Source organism: Pavona decussata, unplaced genomic scaffold, assembly GCF_977016875.1.
Source record: "Pavona decussata unplaced genomic scaffold, jaPavDecu1.1 SCAFFOLD_130, whole genome shotgun sequence".
NCBI classification, from domain to species: domain Eukaryota; kingdom Metazoa; phylum Cnidaria; class Anthozoa; order Scleractinia; family Agariciidae; genus Pavona; species Pavona decussata.
Window position 1 is genome coordinate 2431737 of NW_028145544.1, and position 23553 is coordinate 2455289.

General features: G+C 37.4%; 2 protein-coding genes and 1 long non-coding RNA gene across 8 annotated transcripts in view; 2 read left to right on the top strand and 1 right to left on the bottom strand.

The window, feature by feature from the left end:
* LOC146468640 (gamma-aminobutyric acid receptor subunit beta-4-like) lies at window positions 1-23552 on the bottom strand. 3 transcript variants are annotated; one of them, XM_085124453.1, is made up of 8 exons: window positions 21746-23552; window positions 6844-7033; window positions 5318-5529; window positions 4508-4590; window positions 4258-4380; window positions 2931-3331; window positions 2446-2505; window positions 1-1502 (listed from the first exon to the last, which is right to left on the bottom strand). In XM_085124453.1, the coding sequence occupies exons 1-8, from the start codon at window positions 21859-21861 to the stop codon at window positions 1239-1241; spliced, it is 1449 nt and encodes a 482-aa protein (XP_084980579.1). In that variant the 5' UTR covers window positions 21862-23552; the 3' UTR covers window positions 1-1238. The 3 variants fall into 3 exon arrangements, with proteins under 3 accessions (XP_084980579.1, XP_084980580.1, XP_084980581.1); XM_085124454.1 differs by lacking the exon at window positions 21746-23552 and adding an exon at window positions 9062-9267; XM_085124455.1 differs by lacking the exons at window positions 6844-7033; window positions 21746-23552 and adding an exon at window positions 18280-18355.
* LOC146468641 (gamma-aminobutyric acid receptor subunit beta-1-like) overlaps window positions 3182-23553 on the top strand; it is a 33090-nt gene continuing 12718 nt past the window's right edge. The window contains exon 1 of one of the 4 annotated variants that reach the window (XM_085124460.1): window positions 3182-3317. The gene's annotated coding sequence lies outside the window, so the exon portion shown is untranslated. Of the gene's footprint in view, window positions 3318-11130; window positions 11248-12277; window positions 12533-23553 lie in introns of those variants that run through there. The other 3 variants (XM_085124458.1, XM_085124461.1, XM_085124459.1) reach the window with 3 other exon arrangements.
* Window positions 11817-23553, top strand: part of LOC146468642 (uncharacterized) — a 132687-nt gene continuing 120950 nt past the window's right edge. Inside the window, exon 1 of the long non-coding RNA XR_014867474.1 lies at window positions 11817-11849. This is a non-coding gene — a long non-coding RNA (uncharacterized LOC146468642). The remainder of the gene's footprint in view (window positions 11850-23553) is intronic.

A 23553-nucleotide genomic window follows, 5' to 3' on the forward strand; every position in this document is an offset into this window, starting at 1 on the left:
TTCCAGTTTGTGCATGTCAACATGTAAGTTTAATGGAACATATTTAACGCTAAATGAGTTCGGTTTCCACGCTGTCAACTCTGCTAATTCTGAGAAAAACAGCTGAGTAATGTTTCTGTAATCGGACATTGTTTTTTTTTTTGCCACCGCAAAAACTTTGCAAACAGAAACGCTAGCTAATTAACAGTGCTATCGGCATTCATTTCGTCAAGTCTAATTTTTCTTTAGCACATTTGACGGTGAATAATAACTAATTCAGTGCCAAGGAGGTCGACAAAAGCAGCATTGTTTTCAAACGCCCGCCATGAAATCTTGTTGTTTTGACAATCTATACATTTCGCGTACAGCTTCTGTCTTAAAGCCGTGGCTGTTCAAAGCTGCCATATTTGTGGAAGCACGTGGTTTCTGAACCGTCTATCATGACTGAAAAAGCTTCACCGTCCTTCATATCAGTGGCTCTTAAATTTGATTGTGTGTTGCTCTGAAGGGCTTCTTGTCTTTCGCTACCCGCGGTCCAGTGTATTTAGCCGGTAAAAGAAGTTGCATTTCTCTGTATTTATACATTTAATGTATTTATAAATTTAATTTTGAATTTAATGAGATCAAAATTATGTCCTTGAAGTTTCCGGCTGAATGGTCACTGGCACGAAACGTGACTGCTGTATCATAAGGTGTCCGCGATGACTGAAGACACTTTGCCCAACTTTAATTCAGTTTATCGCCTCCAGATATCTCCATATATTAATTTCTGGTATAAGTCCGGTATATGGATATACCGGCGAACCTCCAGGATTACCTTTAAATACTGAGAACACATCATCATCATCATCATCATCTTCATAATCTTTATTATCATTAGTTGAGGAGCACAGCTCACTCGGAATGTTTTGTTAAATAGCCCTATTTCAGACAAGACTGCACTTCGGAGGGTAATTCTTATCAACCAAATTCTTTTATAAGGGTGTTCACCGCGGCTTGAAATTGTTCTCCTGGATCTGTGGAACGCCCACAACACCAGTAGATATGTCAGTCGGGAGCTGGCTCCTGCCAGCTTGCCTTGCAAGACAAAAGGGATTACCTCGGATCTTTGTTGATTTAGTCATAGTAGACCGCCGTACAGATGGACCGGCATCCCATCCATGCACGGAGGAGTAGGAATACTCCTACCTTCTTCATCGGTTGCAGACACAAGAGATGAAGTTCATTTGATTTGCAAAAAGTCTTCAGCTCACGTCCCATCAGACGCCGTAAGTTCCAAAAAAGTAAGCAATAAAAACGATATACATCAAAGGAAACAGAAAGCGGGAGCCCATCTCAATAAAATAGCTTAAATCATTTTGGACCAGATGGCTCTTGAAGCTAATGATGAAGTTTCGGAACTTCGACGTTGCGAATGCCGCACATTGAGCACAAACATTCTTCCCTTCCTCGTCTCGTGACTTTTCGCAGAGTGTTTCAGCAACTTGGGACTCAGGAAGCGGACTGGGTGCCTCTGTGGATGCCTAAATTAAGTAAAATAAAATACATCATGGCAAAACACTGACAAAACACCATGGCCGTACACATCTGAGGGGAGCAGGGATGGCGCAGTGAGAGCACTCGCCTTCCACCTGTGTGGCCCGGGTTTGATTCCCGGACTCGGCATCATACGTGGGTTGAGTTTGTTGTTGGTTCTCGTCCTTGCTCCGAGAGGTTTTTCTCCGGGTACTCCAATTTTCCCCTCTCCTCAAAAACCAACATTCCCAAATTCCAATTTAATCTGGATTATTGTTAAGCACCTCATAATCATGAGCACTGGCTCTGGAGATTGCGCAAGCACTCCCCGTGTTATTGACATTAAATAAATTACATTACTTTACTTTTTACTTTTTACACAAAGACATTTGCCACCGTGAGACCACTTGATGATTTGGAAGAGACGTCGTGACTGTCATCCAGCAATAGTGTAAACAACTAATCCAAGTTTCTTTTTGGCCTTGAAATGAATTGCTAACAACTTCATCTATTTGCAGTTACTCCTTGACTGCTTTAATTCTTCACAGCACGTTTTCAGCACATAGGATTAAGACTAAATCTCATGTTCCAATTTTCAGTTAAGTTTAGAGACAGTTTATAATTAACAATTATTCCACGAGCGCGCGTTGGATATGAGATGATAGATAGCCAACGAGGCGCGTAGCGCCGAGTTGGCTATAATCATCTCATATCCAACAAGCGCAAGTGGAATAATTGTTTTATTAAAAACAATCAAGAAATATTGCTAGATCTTACAGATTTCGCTGTGCAAGAACAACCAGAAGACAATTTAATGATCGTCATTTCTCGGCCATGGTATAATGGCTCATATACCATGGCCTCTAAGCCAATCAAATCCCTCGAATTGCATTATACAATGATTCAGTTTTTAATAATTTGAGTTGTTCCATGAAGGATGGAATTGCTTACCTCAGTAAGGATAACAGTATTGGTGTGACAGCCGTTTGTAACAGTCTCCGACTTGGGAACCTGCGAAATATCGATATCAGTTTGAACTTAAAAAACTCTGTATCCCTCCATATAACTGATAGCCACTGAAGTTTCTAGAAACACAGGAAAAGTAAGGTGATGGCTTACTTAAAAAAATGGGCCTCATGAGTAAAATAATGCGCTGAATATCCGCCGTCGGTAGTGAACAGATATCCTGCGATATGTGTATGTATACTTTCGTGCCGTGTCGGGGAGAAAAATGGTAAACTAAAGATTGCCTCCAGGTGCTTTGTTATCAATGCGTTGATAAATAACACGATTATCCTGCTTAATCTTGCGGAATATCCCCTGATTTTAGCTCAATCGGCCTACGGCCTCGTCGGCTAAGTATCTGGCGCTATTCCGCACGATTTCGCAGGATAATTGTTAATCATTCACAACTGAAAAGCTATAGTTAACCTCACCTCCTGCAGAGGGACTATACGTGTACGAAAAAATGTTCGTCCACCAGTCTTGTTTTTCATTTGGATATTTTCAGAATTACAAAATTTCTTTTTGTAATTATAGACAATGACGCTCTCTAACAGTGCCATGAACGTGAACGCAAAGGAAACGATCAAAAACAGGTCAGCGGCCTTCATATAACTGACACGCGGCATAGCGTCATTGGTGTACTGAAGGAGGAAGACCTCAGTAAGAAGAGTGGTGATACCCAGTGCCCCTCTGTCACCGATCTCGCCCCGGTCCATCCAAAATGGCAACCACGAGACCACCGTGCAAAGGATGCAGGGAAAGAAAATGCGGATGACGTAATGGCCAATTCTTCTTCGTACGTAGAACGACACATCCAGGTAATCAAACCAACCTAAAAACATAAGGATATAATGAATTCTTCATTATTCCGATGCCCTTGATGTTAACCACAAGCATCTCATGAGTGATATATAACTTACACACTTCTAAACGGTTAAACTCCCTCCAACAATTAATTATTTATCTTATCCTTGTTGTCAGTTGCAGTATACAGCTATTTCAATTTACGTTGTCGGATCAAAATAAAGCTAAAAGACAAGACCGCAATGTTTTGTGGAATTATTTTTTATGAATAATTTCATCAAAATCATCCCTGCACGTGCAGGTCATTGTACTGCTAATTACAACCTATTGTTTTCTCCAGGCATGACTGATTTTGATGAATTTATTCATAAAAATCCCTCGTAAACTTTCGGTCTTGTCTTTTAGCTTCATGCTTTGAACCGACAACGTTAGTTGAAATGACTGTATACCCTGAGGTGCTTTATTGAAAAGTTCGCTCTCAATCAAACTCTCGCATTTGTCGAATCAGAATAAGCTTGAGTCACTGAATTGCTAACCGTCAACTGCTTCTTCATAAGACCTTTCATATCCCTCCCAAAAACGAATATCTTGAGAATAACAGTTATTCATAAAATAAACCAAACTGATTGCAGGGCTGACACCACGGCAAAGGGCTTATTTATTTGAGCCAATATTTCAACTAGTACAACTAGCTAGTCTTGTTCAGGGCTAGGGTTAGATTGTCTCTGGCCCTGAAGAAGACTAGTTGTACCAGTTGACATATTGGCCCGAATAAATAAGTCCTTTGCCGTTGTGTCAGCCGTGCAATCAGTTTGGTTTATTTACACGCAAAGTGACGTATTGTCACGTGTATTTCTACTTCAAGAGATCCGGGAACAGAGAGTATTCAGAACAGTTTATTTTGCGTCGTGTGGTGCCCCGCATCCAAAAGTTTCGTAAGTTAATTATTCATACCTATCATGTACTTGACTTTGTCACTGCTGAGTGTTTGGTTCATGACGTAGAATTCTGCCATGTCCTTGCTGTATAATGATACGTCAATCCATTTGTATCTTATCTGTGTAATGTCGAATCCGTCTGACGGAACAAAGTAAATTCATTGATGAGCTTAACACGACAGAGGACTCTACCATACAAAGGACTTTACCAGCTTCTTAATGTGTTCTTGTTCCAAACTATAAGTATCATAAATATTGGCACTTACAACTCAGTACTCTAAAAAAGAATAGCTGAACATCCATAGGGTAGTTTCTAAAATCCATCAGTCCCATGGCATTCACGGTGACCCTGAAACATACATACATACATTCATACAACCTTTATTTATACACGATAATAGAAAAAGCTCACAGCTTGTGGGGTCGTGTAATAAAAGAAAACCAAACTATTAAAATAAGATATAACAATAAACTATAACTATAGTTTGTACTAGACGAATTGAATAGGTAAAATAAAACCTCAGAGGACAAGATGGTGGGAAATATTTTTCAGTAGCTTTAACGGTTCACACTGACATATGGTTCACGCTATGCTCGAACCGTAGGCATATATCTTTACTTTAAATTTAATCGTGGAGATAAAAGGCGTGTTACTGTCGCATGGAAATTTTCGAAATAGGAACAATAACCTTTATTTAGCTTTGGGAGTCTTTATAGCTCAAGTTACTAGTAGGGCCGAGTATTATTTAAACTTCAAAAACAAATAATTTTAAATTGAACATAACCTTGTTAAGAATCCCAACAGGTAGGAAGCCGGCAAACTAGCTGGGCATTTACAAGCGTGACCGAGGAGTTGAACTCAAGGCTACCGAAAACAAAGTTCTACAGATTTCAATCCCGACGCCCTAACCGCTGTCTCGCTTTCCTTAAGCAAATGCTCCCACTCTCCTCCTTTCAGGAATCCCAAACTAATACTCTCCCATCACCTTCAAGATTATGCAAGAGCAAGAGGTTCTAATGATCACCGACGGTAGGACCAGCCAATGTAAAGATATGAGCTAAAAAATTAGCATTACCTGACTGAGTAGAAGACATTTCCGTCTCCAAACACAATCACTGTCTTAGTATCATCATGGACGGCAGTTTTCTTTGAATTTTCAATGTATGTATCCGGGAACCACAGCTTGCTTAGGATTTCACCTTGGAGAATCAAAGTCCAGTTCTTGTCTCCGTAAACCAATCTTGGATCCTTCCAGAACTGACGCATGTAAATGTCGCCTTTGAACTCCTGTTGGAAAAACATAGACACGAATGGATTCAAAATTTTGTCTTCCTGGTGTGGTGGTCTGGTAACTTCACTCACTGCGTTCCAGTAGTGTGGACGCCCATTACAAAATTCAAAGATAAATCAAGAAATTGTTTGTAGACTGGTGCCTGTGCGCATGCCCGATTTTTTTGGGTACAAGGTCTTGATCTTTTACCCAGAAACCAATCTCAATTTTAAATAAGGGTACTTGCAAAAGATCCACGTTCTCATTAGTGCCCGTCAGTTACCGTGCCCGGACTTAGCGCTGGAGTTCGGTCCAAGTGTGAACGCCGCTAAGAGGTGACATTCGAGTCATATCGCACAACTCGCTGTCGTTCGTAGGACGAACACTGTGTGTTAATTTATACGTAATTCGTTTTAAGGGATAGTGTCACCTATCAACAAAGTAGTGTCACTTTGAATGGCGAAAAACACATTTGAATAGGTGGAATCTTTAAAATAATGGTTCAGTTTTGTTAACAAATAATAACCCTTCTGGTGCACAGAAACTAGTATAAATTATGTTTGGCTGCGGATAGCTAGGATGGAAATGGATTGGAACTTGAAAAAATTGGCCGTTTTTTCAAGTTCTTCTTGTGTATTTTACAGAAGTCGCTAAAAATTGATTATAGTTAGTTCTTCCTTGGAAAAATCCCTTAATATTTTCTTCCCGGTGTTCTAAGAGCAATTTCATGTTAGCAAAAAGGTTTTTCGTCAAATATTTGAGCAGTTTGGACCAAAATACTGCAAAATCGCCGTGACACTGCCCCTTTAACTAGTTTAACTCGTGGGTATTTTCACGGTCCGGCTTTCTTCCGAACAATTACTACTAACAAATTACACCACACAGCTTAAAGGGGAAGTATCATGAGGTTTTTGATATCTTTTGTTAAAAATGTTGAAACAAGATCTTTAATCAGTTGCCAAATAATTCTAGAATGACAAGAGGAAAGAAATCAACTCAATTCCTGAAAGTAACAACTTGTGATCTGTTCTAGCGCATTTTGGAAACAAAAATGCGAGAACTTGAAAAACGTTAGCCTAACGTTTTTCAAGTTTCAATCAATACCGGCCTACTCTGTCTCTGACTAGAGCCGCTAATCGACAGTTTTGTTTCTCTGGGGCGATAATTTATTACAAAACTAGACAATTATTTTCTTGTTTCTGTTGACAGACAAACGTTTTGGGGTTTTCAAATGAATTTTCACGGTACGGCTTTCACCCAAACAATTACTATGACTAACAAATTACACTACACAGCTGAAAACATTCGCTGAATATAAAATCTGTAGTTACCATGTTCTCTTCCACAACGTGGCTTATGGAAAGAAAGCCCATCGAGACGTATATCCGAACAGGATCCCCTCCATACATGGGCCGCAGTCTTTTGTCATAGTTTAGAAACATGTTGTCTAAGATGGCCGTCGCATTTGGTGGTTCATTTAAAGGCGGTAATGTACCTCCAGTTATTTCGACTTCTCCAGCACTGCAAACAAAACAAAACACATTATTGATCAAGTCACTGGGTGCAAATTTGATGTCTTTACTTGTTGCGGTTATTCTTCCGTAACAAACGAAGAGTTCAAAAACGAAAAGCATATACATCGCAGTTGGTAAATTACAACTGAGTCCTTTTGTATATAGTAATTAGCAAAGCCAACTTTAACCGCCCCGAATAGTTCTGTATTTTAGCTAAGGAACGACCCATTTTCGGTGCTAAAACCATCTTTTCAATTTGCAGTGTTGAAAGGCCGTTATTATTATTTTTTTTTTTTTCTATGTTAAAACCAGGCTTTGAACACAAAACACGTTAAAAACTACATATAATAAGCGTGTTGTTCAACAAAGGCCCTGGCTTTGGTCCTGCAAAGATTGAATGCCTTCTTTAATACTGTCCGTCTCAAAACTGGAAACAAAACATTATGTTTAAATAATTGTTCAACAAATGCCCTGAAACCGTTGTATAGATAGAACAAAATTAATTAAAAGTGCCTCAGGGGAAAACGTAATTTTTTAAGTAGTAATTTGTGTTGTTACCGAGGCAAGTTGCCATAGGCTTAAGCGAACGCCAGCAGGAAATTTTGATGCAAATTTTTAGCAATTCTTTTCAAGTTATGTCTGCAGAAAACTTCTGCTTATTTGCATTATATGTTAGACTTTATTTGATTTTGGCTAGCACCAGATAAAATATTACAACAAATAGAAACCCGTCTTTTTCCAACTCAGAGGTTTTAAGAATTTAAACTCTTTCATTGTGAGCTATATCCGTGTTTACTTTGAAAAGGAAGAAAAATATCTCCGCACAGGTGCTTTTATGATGTCGCTTCTGATCTTATATTAAACACCGAATTTTTTAAAATATATAATCTTCGAAGAAACTGTACCCAGACAAAATTTAATTCATAGTAATCACATACTAAAGTGATTTTATCAGTCTTATTCACAGCTTTTGGCGTGCTAAGTTTCTTAAGAAAAATAATCATAAGATCTTCGCCTTTTTTCGTCATAACAGGGCGAAAATTAACATCACGGCAGGTGACGTGTTTCAAGACAGGATGTTGTGAGAAAGTCTGCCCACTCATACTGAACGCTGTTAATAGCTTAAACTTTTGAAACCTAATACATCACTCATTTTGTCAATAAAATCTGCTCTTTTGATATTGCTAAGATAGAGATAAAACTACCACGTTACGCCACAGCAGAAATGCCAAGTATTGAGTTAATAAAACCAAATCTAGACTCATGTTCTGAGGGCCTAAAATGTATCTGCATATATGAAATGCTTTTCTTGCGTCTTCTTCGTTCCTTTCCTTTGCTGGTTTATAGCGCTAAGGCAGCGGCATCGAGGAATAATTTTCTGGGGCACACAACGAGAACATTTAAGAAAAATCATTATGTTTTCTCTAGTTTTCCCACATCGTTTTATGGTCTATTAAGAGCCATGTTAGTGTAAACTGATACAGTTGGATCATTGCTCAGATTTTTTTAGTCGAAAGTTTAACTCAGAAAATTGTACTTGAAACAGAATGTTCAGTACTCCCTGAAATGTTGTTGACTTTACGAAAATGCTACCTGGTTCTATTTCGCAATTTAATCGACATCTGCATATTGGCCCTCCGAGAATAAAAGGAGTTAATTTTTCATTGTTGCAAAAGTTTGAAGTAACATTTTGCTAAAGGAAAGTCGACTTTTTCCTCAACTGAGTTTAATGCGAACAGATAATCTACCGAAACGAACTGTTTCGTGTCTCTGAATTTCTAACGGTGAACAGAGTCTTGTAAACATCTGCCGATGCCGACGGCTTGTGAATACAGGAAGAAACACTTTTAGTCAATTATGGATACCAGAAAAGAGGATGTTCTTTTCATTTTAAACGCTTCTGGACTCCGTTTGAAAGGAAAATGCCCTTCCAGAGGATCAAATAAAGAGCACGGTGCAGAATTTGCAGCTTTTATCATGCTGGTTAAATTAGAATTGACTTGACAAGTCTGCAATGCAAATACAGCCTTCTTACCTTTTTGACTCGTCGCTTGTCAACACAGTAACCACGTTTGTAAACAGATTGAGGATAAGCACATGAAATACACTCGCTTTCAAGTTATGCATCTTCCCAATACAACTGTTAAAAAGCCACTTATCTTAGAAAGGCAAGAGGAGGGAAAAATTCGCAGCGGAGGATATATTGTGGTAAAACCAATTTATTGAACTGGTAAACTGATAAATAATTCAGCAGGCAAGTTTCACCTCTTACATATTTTTGCTGCGTCATGACACTGAGTATTTTCCTATTGGCTTGATAAAAGTAAAAACTGTCATCATTAAACCTTCATACAGACGTCCAGATGTCCAACTCTTAGCCGGAATGTCCTTTTTCAGCAGATTAATTATCGCCAAATTTAGTGCTCGTAATTTAACCACGGATTTTATGGGGCTTAGGGTGATTTTCTAGACTGCTGTCTTACAATGTAAACACCAGAAAAGATTCGGCATTCCCACAGCACGCTTTGCCATCTATTAACCACAAGACAAATCTGTTTTAGCATTTTGTTGTTTTTGGTTAGCTCACATGAATGCATGTGGTAAAAGTTAGAGCACCGTGATCGAAAGACAAGCCAGTATTTACTTACGGTTAACGACAGTAATAAAATAACATTAAATTTATTTTACTTTTGACCTCAATACAGTAATTACTTTTCACTCAGGGACGAAGCCAGCATGACCCAAGACGAGCCATGCACTTGTCTCGTCTAAGTTTTATCACGAAATTGAAAAATATATATATTGTAAGATGAAAAATAATTTCCAACTGATAGCGCTTACAATAGACCAATTTTGATGTATTAAAATTCGTTCTTCGCGAGGAGGCTTAAGGGAATAAAACAACAGAATTACAATGAGGTTCAGATGATAAATAATTAATTAGTTTGCTTTATTGCCCTAAGCCGAGGCCTTACAGACAAGCAATAAAACAGCTACCATTTTATACTTGACACTGAATTTTCATTGATTTTTTTCAACGAAGAAGTACTAAAAAGTGCATTTCAGAACTTTTAGATTTCAACACTTGCCTCGCCTCTCCTGAAAGTCTCTCCTGAAAGCCCTGTAATTAACACCATGAACGATCCTTTGATGTGAGAAAAATTATGTGGTGCGCCATTAAAGAATAAACAACGAAACGTAAAATTGAAAAACCCCTGCCATTTTTGTTTCTGTCCGTTTTTACATATTATCAGAAGCTTTCATACTAGAAATCTGCCATTCAAATTCATGACAATGAAAATAATGTGTTTCTATGCGTTTCTATGTTGTTTAGAGGAATCGCGTGTTTTGATTGGCTCCCACTAATGGGCTATCGCCTTATTTTTAATTATCCTTCAAGTAGGGGGTTTGCATTAAGTAGGTGGTGAAAAAAACATTTTTTCTGTAAGTAAAAAACATTTCTTTTAATCTTTACTTACTGAAGAGCTCCTACACGTCTTGCTCCATCTGACAGAATAATTGTTACAGATAGAAGTAAATAATTTGCTCAAGTTTTAGCACAGGTTACCGGACCTCTACGAGCGTTTGTGATGACTTTTGCACGTCGCGTAATTTGAGTGCAATTATAGCCGTTACTTAATAACGAAATCATATGACTTTGTTTGCGGGAGAAATGTTCCTATTTCAAGATAAACTTACGAATAACTCTTGAGAAAAATGCTCCGGCCTGATCTCCACTGTGTGTCAATTTGGTCTTGTTTCGTTTCTGTGTCGACTGGAAGCGGTTCCAGGATGTTTTAGTTCCACTGTTTTTACCTGTATGTTGGTCATAGTACATACAGTAGTCTGAATTTTCAGACGTCTCCTCCCCTGACATTTCAGATTATACACAGAGGTAAAAGTGTGGAACAAAATCTCCCTGGAATGGCTTCCAATCGACCCAAGACTACATTGAAATGCAGAGGAGTTTAGGTGGGCAATTTTGTTAAAATCTTGTAAATTTTTTGTCGTTAAACAGTAACTGTTTTCCCCACACAAAACCATTTCATTTGCTATTGCGCAACGGGTATTACAACACTCAAATTGCCCACGTGACGCTAGCGCATGCGTTACAAAGGTCAACATCGTAGAGCTTGGGCTACTTGTGGTTTTGGCTCTGAAGGAGTTCGCGGTAACCGATGAAAGTTGTTGCATGTTACAGCACTTTGCGTGCGTCAACGGGTTTGTAGCTCTCTGGCTGACACCATCATGGCCATTTAACAATTAGATTATGAGCTCGAGATTTCTATTGGATGATAGTTGCGCCCGAATCAACTATCGCGCATAGAAATCGAGAGCGAATAATCTAATTGTTTTAGTATAAATCTACTAGTCGTTCAAAACTTAACTGGTAAATTATCCCAACCTCCTCACAGACACTTCGAAAACGCGAAGAAGCGGGCTGAATTTTGTTGACAACCGCTACTCACTATCTATCACAGAGTAGATAGCGGATAGCGTGGCGAATCAGAGAACGGCATTCGTAATAGAACGCTAGCTAGTAGATTTATACTAATACTGAATATATTATGTGAGAATTAACGAAGTTTTTCGTTACTGACAATCTTCATCGTTCACCGGCTATCTTTTACAGTCATTGTCTAATAATTCAATCGAAATTTCTTCCGTTATGACTATTTCATTGATATGATATTGATATGATAATGTCCGACCATTCAAATCAAAGATACTGCGCATTAAAGTTGCTATGGTACCGCTTATTATTCTCTGTAAGGTGATTCCAAAGACTCGTTTAAACGGTTTCAACATTCGACCAACATTCGGTCCACAAAAGATGAACGGATGTTGGGCAAATCCAGTAATGGATAAATGTGGAACGGAATGTTCAAACGGCTTCAACGCCAACATTTTCGAGAGCAAAGGAAATGTTCAACGAAAGTTAAGTTTAAACTAATTTCAATTTGATTCAACACACTTTCAACAAGCTTTCAATATTTTTTACACTTTCAACAATATTAACGACCTATTCAAACGCCCCCGGCAGTTGGTTCAACATAGTGTTGAATGCATGTTGAAAGCGTTTAAATGGGCCTTAACGTTCGATTTTCTAACAAAATCATATGAGTGTGATCATTCACAAGGAATCTATAAAGAGTTACTGAAGTACTTTCCAGAGGTATTTATGTAACTGTACAAGGTAGTTAAAACCTTTAAATCTGTCAAAGAAACTCCTAAAGAACAAAATCATTTTTACAGCACCACGAACCATGAAGATTTAATGGCAAAAAATAACTATCGTAGAATAATTAAATGGAAATATTCAAATGGTGTTCATTAAGAAGTCGTGAGACAGACTAAGATAAATGCATGTACTCAATGTGGGCTTCGTTAACGAAGCTTTCATTCATGAATATGCTTAATAATTTAACTACACAGTTTAAAGTTTGCATCTAAAGGATTAAAAACTCTAAATTAATGGTCGATAACCTCCACAAATGACATTCAGGTGAGTTTATAGCTTTGAAACTGTATCTTCAATATTTCAGCATTAAGAAATGGAACGGTGAAAATCGTCGCGTTTCAATTTTCGTTGGCATCTCGTTTCAAATATGAATAGAATCGATTTGAATAAGTGTTTTTTCAAGGTGTGATCCCATGGAATATTACAGCGATTTCTTAGTTAGTTGGTTATTAATGACAACCTTCTACATTTCGTCTCCCTTTTCCTTCCCTCCCATTGAGTCACACATGCACTTGATGGGGTCCGTAATTTTGAGTCATTGAAATGAATGACATGGAATTAGAGCCAAACTTTCCTTTCTTGCTGTTTATTATGCTGTACAAGGTGATTTGTGCATGAAATCCCAAACTATAACCATTCAAATGAAAGCTACTGAACATTACTTTCCTGTGGTGCTGTTTATTAAGTTTCAAAAGGTAGTTCTTACTTTTGAGTCTGTGTTTGAAATTCTAAAGTGTCACCATTCAAATGAAAGCTACTGAGCAGTACTTTCCAATTGTGCTGTTTATTGAGCTGTACAAGGCGATTCTAACTTTTGAGTCTGTGAATGAAAACCAAAAAGGTAACCATTCAGATGAAAGCTATTGAGTACAAGGTATTTTATCAAGAAAAGTCTGGATAATATTCTTAGTTTATTAGTGTCACTGTCGAGGGGATAGCTAGTAAGAAGTATTTTCCGCTGGTATTATTTCTGAACAGCTTTCATTGCATCTACAAGAAAAGGTTTGAAAAGAAGTGTGTTTCACTCTTATTGTCAGCCACGACATATAAAACTTAATGTAGCATGCCTGTTTTAAAACGCTAAGGTCATAACTCTTCTGCGACAATCGATCATCAAGGGCTCAATAACCTCTCCAGTAAGCCGGTATTAACGAAACTACTAATATTGTAAATGCCATTATCACTTTTGATGAATGATAAAAAGAAACTGTATATAAAGAACCAATTTTCATAAAATTCGTCCGTTTATAATGGTTGGAGGTTATTTTACGGTACAAGATCGTAATTATTTACGTCAATACCCAACGGATCAACGGATGCTCATATCGAAACACGGACTGGTTCATGTCTCAAAATAGGTTAAATTTTGGCGGCACAGATATGCTGGCTTTAGGCCCAACTCATACGCGGTATTTTTTCGCGTTTGTATGTAATTCAAGCCTTCACTAAAACTTGCAAACACTCAATCATTTATGAATTGCACTTTACTTTGAATGATGAATGGCCGGCCTTGCGGGACATGTATCTCCAGAAACCGTCTACTAACTAATTTCCCACGAAATCCACGAAATGATTTGCATGACAAACAAGTTCTTTCTTGTTTTCCTAAGTAAAGATGTTTGAATAGTCAGTAAAACATAATTTTTTGATAATAAATTTCTTATGGACTACAGACTCTTTGGTAAATAACAGTGACGTAACTTGTTTAATCTAAGACCTTCCTCTCATCTCCAATTTTAACGTTGGACAAACACGTAGGGTCAAAATTTGTTTTCGCAGGCGATCATTTCAGTGCATTTATTACATTTTTTTTGGTGTAATGTTCGCTGTTTTGATTTCTGTGCTGTATTGTAATAATTACACAGCGCAGAATTCCTTTTTCATGGCATTGTTGAGAAATTTGGCCGGTTTATTTTGGACGGGGGAATTTCCACATATATTCTAATTTTAGTAAGGCCTAGAAATTTATTTCAGCTTTGATCTGATAAGAAAAGCGATTTTATGAAGATATAATATAAACATACAAAGATAATTTAGAAGTAAAACTTAACACACATCGACAATCAGAGACTGTTTCACAGTTACATATTTTATGATTCGTCAATCTAGAGGAGAACTTCTAAGGGTCTTTTCAGTACAACTTTTTTTCTCTTCGGTTTTTAATACTTGTAATCGGCTTGATAGGTTGCCATGAATAATTTAAATAACATTGAAATAAAACGTTATCGATATCCATAAGATTTTCGCAGTTAGACATTATTATACAGAGCGGAACTCCTTCTTGTTTGTTGACAAATTCCGGTTTCATCATCCGTAAATATTTCTGATATTTTTGACAAGGTTCAAAATCAGTTTTAAAATTTCCGTTTTCAGCGGTTAAAGAACGAAATATATGACGCAGTGAGGAAACAGAAAATTTAATATATGTAAAACTTTATAAGTTGTCATATATCCTAATTTTTATTGTGTCCTATTTTTATATCTTTTTCTGGGGTATTTTTTATGTTACTTGTTTCTATTTTTTTTTTTTTTTTTAGAGGACCCACCTGAAAACCACTTTTTAGTGATGGGGGCCTCCTCTTAAAAGATTTTTTATTATTATTTTATCAAATTTGAAATATAAACAATTATAGGACTAAACTTACATGCACAGAGAATGTATACAACAAACAAACTAATTGTAAACATTTGATGAAAATTTTTATATGAAAACTTAACGTACCATATTTAATTTAGTTATTTTTGATGTGTTTATGTTCAATTTTTCATGTTGTGTATTTCGCGAATACTTCATAAGCGACAGCGTTTTCTGTTTCTTTTAGTATTTTTTTAGCATTTCGTAACGCCATGTCATAAAACCAAGAGAGGATAAAGGTAAGAGAGGTAATCCCCCTTATAGGCCCTATCCCCATCATAATCCCTCTGAAGTTATTTTTAGAAGGTATCGATTTCTCGCGGATAATGTTACCTCGCGCGTTACGTGTCTTTCACCGTTTTCAATTTTACAACGGCTCATGACCATCATACACTTCCATAAAGTAAATTGTTTCTCGCGTTACTTCCAACAAATCTCTTAGTAATACACGTGATTTGAAAGCTAATAGAATGTAAATTTGAATGTCCGAAGAGATTTTAAACTCACTGTGACAAAAATATCAAAATTTTCGTGCCGCGGTTGTGATGTTTATACTCGTCTGTTCAATCGCGGCTTCAATTCAAATATAATGTAACACTCTTGCATAAATAAGCTAAGATTTGTTTCTCGCCTTTCTTTTAAAGAATCTCTTGACTGCATGCGTGATTAGAAAGCTAATGGAAGTTAGACTTCAATGACCAAAGGGATTTGAACAAAGTGAGATAAAGATATCAAAATTTTCGTGCCGAGGTTGTGATGTTTATACTCGTCTGTTCAATCGCGGTTTTGACAGCTAAATGTAACACTCTCGCATGAAAAAAAAATATATTTCTCGCGTTTCTTGCAACAAATCTCTTAACTACATACGTGATTTAAAAGTAAATAGAACGTAGATTTCAATGACTGAAGGAATTTTGTACTCACTGGAAGGAAAATATCAAAATTCTTGCCAGAGGTTGTGATGTTTATACTCGTCTGTTCAATCGCGGCTTTCAATGTCTCGACAGCTATTAAAATGTAACACTCTTGCATGAAAAAAAGATTTGTTTCTCGCGTTTCTTCCAACGAATCTCTTAACTACATGCGTAATTAGAAAGCTAATGGAATGTAGATTTCAATGACCAAAGGGATTTTGAACTCACTGAGATAAAAATATCAAAATTCTTGCCGGAGGTTGTAATGTTTACACTCGTCTGTTCAGTCGCGGGTTTCAATGTTTCGACAGCTAAATGTAATACGCTTGCATGAGAAAAAGATTTGTTTTTGCGTTTCTTCCAACGAATCTCTTAACCACATACGTAATTAGAAAGTAAATAGAACGTAGATTTCAATGTTTGAACGGATTTTGTACTCACTGCGATAAAAATATCGAAATTCGTGCCTAGGTTGAGATGTTTGTATTTGTCTGTTCAATCACGGCTTTCAATTTTCGCCAGCTAAATATTCTTGCATAATTTCCGCACAGCTAGGCTCTAAAACAAATCATGCCGGAGCGATTCTTTTCCAATCTGCGTTGTCCAAATACAGCCACTTTAAACTCGCTTTCGTCCACAAAACATATGCAGGCCCCGCTTTCTGTATGCATGTTCCGCCATTTTGTTTTTAGATCAATTCACGAAAGACGCGTAGCATTGCGTGGGAATCGGCTCAGCTGTCAACGTGGGTAAAATTCAGGATATATGATTGGCTAACACCTAACCCTCTTGGGACCCTGGATCTCGCGGGAGATCTAAAAATAACTTCAGAGGGATTACGTTGGGAATAGGGCCTATATGGGGGATTACCTCTCTTACCTTCATCCTCTCTTGATAAAACATATTCTTCTTACATTGTTACATCAAGTACAGTCCTTCCCAGGCGCCTTACGATTATCTCACACTGCCCGTTATTAGGGAGCAACAGACGTTAACTTCAACAGAATTTAAACTGGCATCTTAGGCTGATATACTTAAAAGAACGCCTGCTACGATACCCGCTTTACCGACTTATAACTTTCGGACGGTAAACTTCGAGAAAAATCTTTCGGGTGATTATTTCAATTCACTGCATTAAAACGAGGTTAGGATATTTAAGAGCGGTTGTCAGTAACTTTCGAGAATCCGGCGACAGAAGCGAAAATTCGAATTTTTTTTTATTTGCCCCAAAAGACCCTTTTGGTGAACTATTTTCAAAAATAATATTCAAAAGTTCCAGCGAATTTTTATTTTGGCAAAAATTGGGAAAGTTCGAAATCGGCCAAAACGCGACCGATGGCCAGATTGAAATTATGCAAATTAGTACATTTTTAAAACTCTCGTTCAAGACAAGGTAGCGTTTTCTCGAGTTGACACTTTCACAATCGTTTTTACATCCCTTGTGCTTGCTTCTAAACTATATTTTATCTCCACCTGAACATTCTTTCATTTAAAGTTGCCCACGTAAAGAATACAATGTTTGCTATTCCTTATAGATAGAGTGATTTTTGCCATATTTCAGATGACTATATCATCAAGGGTATACAAATATACTGGTAATGAAATCACTTTTTTGAACGGGCAATTGTTCTTATTTATCATGTTAAAATATTTAGTTGGGCCCGTGAAAAGCGAGCGCGCTAGGTCGAGATGTGTGGAATGCACTTTGACACAATTCGCCATTTCAGTACTTCATGTTCCTCCTGTTACTTTGCACTTATCAATACACTTCACGGAAGCTTTTAGATAAAAGCCAAGGTCTCTGTGTTCATTTCATGCTGTTATACACGTAAATAACTAGCTTCAGACTTGAGTGCTCCCCATATTAGCATTAGGTTATCAAATGATTCCTTTCAGGTAAAGTTTTCGAGTTTATATTGAGCCGTTCAAGCGAGATGAAAGAGCCGTTAACAGGGAAATAACTTGAAACAAGAGAGCTTGCTTGAAATCAGTGAAATTTATACCCTGTCTCTCATATCATGCTACACTTCCAAACTACCGTTATTATTAAGCTAGAAAGTGTAAATGCTCCCTTTTTACGTGACCTAAAACAGAATTTGCCTAAAATATTACGAATAAAGTCCACCACAAGAAAAAACTGAAAAAATCGCGCACCGACGTAAATGTAAACATCAGCCGTTTCTCGACTTGCTGCATGGATGAAACGTGTCCGTTATTTTACCTCTGTATACATTTATGAGCAGAAAGTAGAAACAAAAAAATCTTCTCTATGCCCATCTGTATAAATCCACTCGCCAATCAGGTTTTGATTTTCTGTATGTTTGTCGAAAATACTGAAGAATGGTGCAACATAATAATTTGTTACTGACTACTTGACTCATTCAATCACAACCGGATACATGTAACACGACTGGAAACTAGATATAAAGAAACGCTCTTACTTGTCTGCAATCGTTACTCACATTATATCTGGCGATATCACATCCCCGAGGCAAGGCTGAAAATTGTCTCAAAATCCGCATATTAGAGATTCAAAGTTTTGAACAACGCAACAACTTTCATTGCGTGACAAGTGAAATGTGAAACACAAGCGTGCGAAAAGCACCGGAATAAACAATGTCAAGATTCGCCCTTGTGATGACAGTGCGAAAATGATTTTTGAAATTACAAGAAGAAATTGAGGCAAGTCAAGGTCTGCAAGGTATATTTGATTGCCGGATTGAAACGAAAATCATGTTTCCTACTCTCCCCCCACTCCCCCCCCCCCCCCCCTCCTAGGGATTGTACCGAATTGTCATCATGAACAACAACAACCTTTATTTTCCTCAAAATAAAGCCGAAATTAACTGAAATGAAAGTAAACAAATCAAGAGCTTTCGAAACCTCAATGCGGTATTTCAATACTATCCTCAAACAAAAAGTTTGGAGGAGAGTGAAGCTTTTTTTTTCGCCATGACACCTCTCCGTGCGGATCAAGCTCAAAAAATGCGCAAGATTTGTAATGTGTTACGCTTAATCAATGCAAAAAGGACGTTCGCTCGCACCTATAAAGGCACAAAAGATCGGGCCTATAAAGAAATTCAGGACGAAATAGTGTTGTTGCTAGGGCAGGTAAAGTGTTTTCATTTGAGCGAAACTGAGAGCATGAAAGAACATTTTATTTCTTTCTCTGACTTTCCCTATTTTTTTAAACAGGAATCCACTGCTATGCATTACTTGACTTTATTCCAGGAAATATGATTTACGATTGAAACTTTCCGTTCGTCTTTATATGCTCTCACCGAAAGAAGTAAGGCCTTCGTGTGAACAGGAACAGTCAGAAACCTTAACGACGAAGGGAGACCGAGGAATGAACAGCAAAGAATCGTTGTCATTGTCAATGCATGTACTGTGGGTTAACCCAATCCAAGTGGAACTCGCAATTAAGTTATATCTTCAACCATGCCATATAAAAAGCACTATAAATTGAACAATCACTGGACTATGGTACACAGGTTCAAAAGATACTCTCACTGGCCTTGTCAAAGGCTGTTCGTATGGTGGATACTCTGGAGCACGCCAGGAGGATTTAACAATGACAACGTCAGACTTACACAGTGACGGCCCGTAAGAGATAACATCGTCTTTTAGACCGAACAGTCGACCGAACACGCGCGCAAGAAAATAAATTAAGGTTAAACTCTTATCTTAAAATTTGATCAGCCCTTCCGTAAGCAATAATGCAGAATAATGGTGTGTATTTCCAGTTAACATTTTATCGCCATCAGTGACTCATCTCAAACAGACATTAAAGCTAGGTTTAACAGGTTATCCTAAAAAGAAGTTTTTTTTTTCGTTCCATTCATGGTGAACGTCCTTATTACATTGATTAACCGTATAACACATTGCAAATATTGCGCACCTTTTGAGCTTGATCCGCAACTTTTGCGCGTTGATCCATGGCGAAAGACAAACTTCACTCTCCTAAATATAATAGCTTTTTGTTTGAGGATAGTATTGAAATACTGCATTAAGGTTTCAAAAGGTCTTAATTTGTTAACTTGATTTAAATTAATTTCGGTTTTACTTTTCCTGTAATGTTATTTTATTGATGAGAATCCGGCACAGACAATACAGAGTGAATCTCACAAGAGGAAAACTCCATGATTATTGTTTCAGTCCATTAAATATACCTTGCAGACCTTGACTTGCCTCAATTTCTTCTTGTAATTTCAAAAATCATTTTCGCACTGTCATCACAAGGGCGAATCTTGACATTGCTTATTCCGGTGCTTTTCGCGCGCTTGAGTATCACATTTCACTTGTCACGCAATGAAAGTTGTTGCGTTGTTCATAACTTTGAATCTCTAATATGCGGATTTTGAGACAATTTTCAGCCTTGCCTCGGGGATGTGATATCGCCAGATATAATGTGAGTAACGATTGCAGACAAGTAAGAGCGTTTCTTTATATCTAGTTTCCAATCGTGTTACATGTATCCGGTTGTGATTGAATGAGTCAAGTAGTTAGTAACAAATTATTATGTTGCACCATTCTTCAGTATTTTCGACAAACATACAGAAAATCAAAGCCTGATTGGCGAGTGGATCTATACAGATGGGCATAGAGAAGATTTTTTTGTTTCTACTTTCTGCTCATAAATGTATACTGAGGTAAAATAACGGACGCGTTTCATCCATGTAGCAAGTCGAGAAACGGCTGATGTTTACATTTACGTCGGTGCGCGATTTTTCCAGTTTTTTCTTGTGGTGGACTTTATTCGTAATATTTTAGGCAAATTCTGTCTTAGGTCACGTAAAAAGGGAGTATTTACACTTTCTAGCTTAATAATAACGGTAGTTTGGAAGTGTAGCATGATATGAGAGACAGGGTATAAATTTCACTGATTTCAAGCAAGCTCTCTTGTTTCAAGTTACTTCCCTGTTAACGGCTCTTTCATCTCGCTTGAACGGCTCAATATAAACTCGAAAACTTTACCTGAAAGGAATCATTTGATAACCTAATGCTAATATGGGGAGCACTCAAGTCTGAAGCTAGTTATTTACGTGTATAACAGCATGAAATGAACACAGAGACCTTGGCTTTTATCTAAAAGCTTCCGTGAAGTGTAATTGATAAGTGCAAAGTAACAGGAGGAACATGAAGTACTGAAATGGCGAATTGTGTCAAAGTGCATTCCACACATCTCGACCTAGCGCGCTCGCTTTTCACGGGCCCAACTAAATATTTTAACATGATAAATAAGAACAATTGCCCGTTCAAAAAAGTGATTTCATTACCAGTATATTTGTATACCCTTGATGATATAGTCATCTGAAATATGGCAAAAATCACTCTATCTATAAGGAATAGCAAACATTGTATTCTTTACGTGGGCAACTTTAAATGAAAGAATGTTCAGGTGGAGATAAAATATAGTTTAGAAGCAAGCACAAGGGATGTAAAAACGATTGTGAAAGTGTCAACTCGAGAAAACGCTACCTTGTCTTGAACGAGAGTTTTAAAAATGTACTAATTTGCATAATTTCAATCTGGCCATCGGTCGCGTTTTGGCCGATTTCGAACTTTCCCAATTTTTGCCAAAATAAAAATTCGCTGGAACTTTTGAATATTATTTTTGAAAATAGTTCACCAAAAGGGTCTTTTGGGGCAAATAAAAAAAAATTCGAATTTTCGCTTCTGTCGCCGGATTCTCGAAAGTTACTGACAACCGCTCTTAAGCAGCCAGTTTTGATAAAGTTTTAGGCATCACTCCGTTAACCACAAAGTGGCCTTTAAACTTTCATACAGTCCTTTGATGATTGTCCAACGAGCCGAAGCTCTTGTCAGTGACTTCCATGACATTTCACAGACAGACGGAGTTAGGGAAGTGCAAAAGAGAGAAAAAAATTTCGACCCTCTTGAACTTACATACAGCTATTTACTTACCTTTTACTGCTGTTATTACTGTTTCCTTCGACTTGAACGTTGCTGAATAATCCAGGGAACAAAGCCAATACAAAAATTGATGTTAAAAACGACATTTTGTTCTTCCTTGTCTTCATTTTTATTTTCCAACTCACCTCCCGAATTTTACTCACTATGACCTTCTGCTGCTGATTAATTATTTAAGAAATACAAAAAGGAACATCCTTTTTTAAAAGCAATTTCTTCCGCAATCAACTCTGATTTAATGAGAATTTTGGAAGATATGATTTTGACCAATAGGGATAAGTCTTCCTCCATTTTAGATGCGAAATTTACTGCTGAATAACAATTATACCAAATTTGCTTAAAAACAGGTCATGTAATTTTAATTTTCAATGAATGTCTTCTGCATAGCGGATTGATCAAACAATTCCCGTTTTCATGATAACATCTGGAAGCCTTGTTTTTCAGTTTTACAGAAGGCATAGTCACTTACACTCAGTCGCCATGATTAAAGTGGCTGAGACTACTGAATTCATCGGTGTTAATTAACTGACATTCTTATCACTAAGGAAGTGTTTTATTTCACATCTGGAAGCCTTGTTTTTCAGTTTTACAGAAGGCATATTCACTTACACTCAGTCACCATGATTAAAATGGCTGAGACTACTGAACGTCATCGGTGATAATTAACTGACATTCTTATCACCAAGGAAGTGTTTTATTTCGCACAAAGTCAGCTGTTAATTAAGCAATGTAATTACACAGTATTGCGGATGTAATAACAAAACCCAAAAGAAATGTGGGGGAAGATAGAGAACAAAATTGGAGTCTTCATTATTTCAACGCTAGAGGAAAGCTGATATACAATATCAAACAACCGGCTAATTACTGCTTCGAGCAGGTGATCAGGTGATTACGAGGAGGTAATACGAATCCCCTAAAAACGACCGGTTTGGTGGTACAGTAAGCTCGACTTAATTACTCGCTTGTGGTAAGATTAAAGTTAGAACGTTAGAAGTAGCCTGCGAATACAGCGAACACGCGTAGCGGCCGGCGGAGATAAGACGCGCCTGTATTTGCTGGATAATTTAGAAGGCAATTGATTTTTAACATCAATTTTTGATTTTTGAATATTCAGTCGCTTGTCTGAAAGCTTAGCCTTCGTCACGGAAGAACAGACCGGAAAGAAAACGAAAGGAAGTTTATAACCTCCAAACATCCACCATCTTGGATCCCCCATTTTGACTTCAGAATATCCAAAAAACCGTCCAACGTGACTCAAAACTAATTAATGACACTTACATAGTATAGAATTGTAAAATTTAAACAATTTATGACGATTACAACCTGAACTAATCATAAAAGGCAAAACGAAAATCATAATTTCGAAATGTGTTGCTTGTCAATATCTTGTTACCATGAAAAGATCGATCAACTTATGTGAACAACTGGACATATCTTACCAGATTGTTGCCAGATACATTTATAGGAGAAGTCTCAAAGTTTGGTTGCTTAGCTCTAACATTAAAAACGTTATGAATGCTCAATATCAGGTGGAAACTTGAAAGTTATTCCGGAGCTGAGTTCAAGATAAGAAAGAGAAAGGAAAATTCACCATCATATCCTCACGTTCCCCATAAAACCTTGAACTTCGGTCATTCACGTTTTCTTTGTGCAAAGAATGGCAAAGACATGTACCAAAATCTATTTTGCAGGTGCAGAGCAATTGTTTGCTAAGTAACCCTTTCGTTTTGTAGTGTGCTCGATGCCTTCACCTTTGTGATAGCTTACTTTTCTCGTTAATACTGTATTCATTGTTGATCTTT

Coding starts and splice junctions, on each gene's coding strand:
- LOC146468640 (XM_085124453.1), bottom strand. CDS start 21,861: ATGAAGACAAGGAAGAACAAAATGTCGTTTTTAACATCAATTTTTGTA. Junction 4,381..4,507: donor CTTTTTTAGAGTACTGAGTT/GTAAGTGCCAAT, acceptor TTGTTCCGTCAG/ACGGATTCGACATTACACAG. Junction 1,503..2,445: donor ATACTGTTATCCTTACTGAG/GTAAGCAATTCC, acceptor TACTTAATTTAG/GCATCCACAGAGGCACCCAG.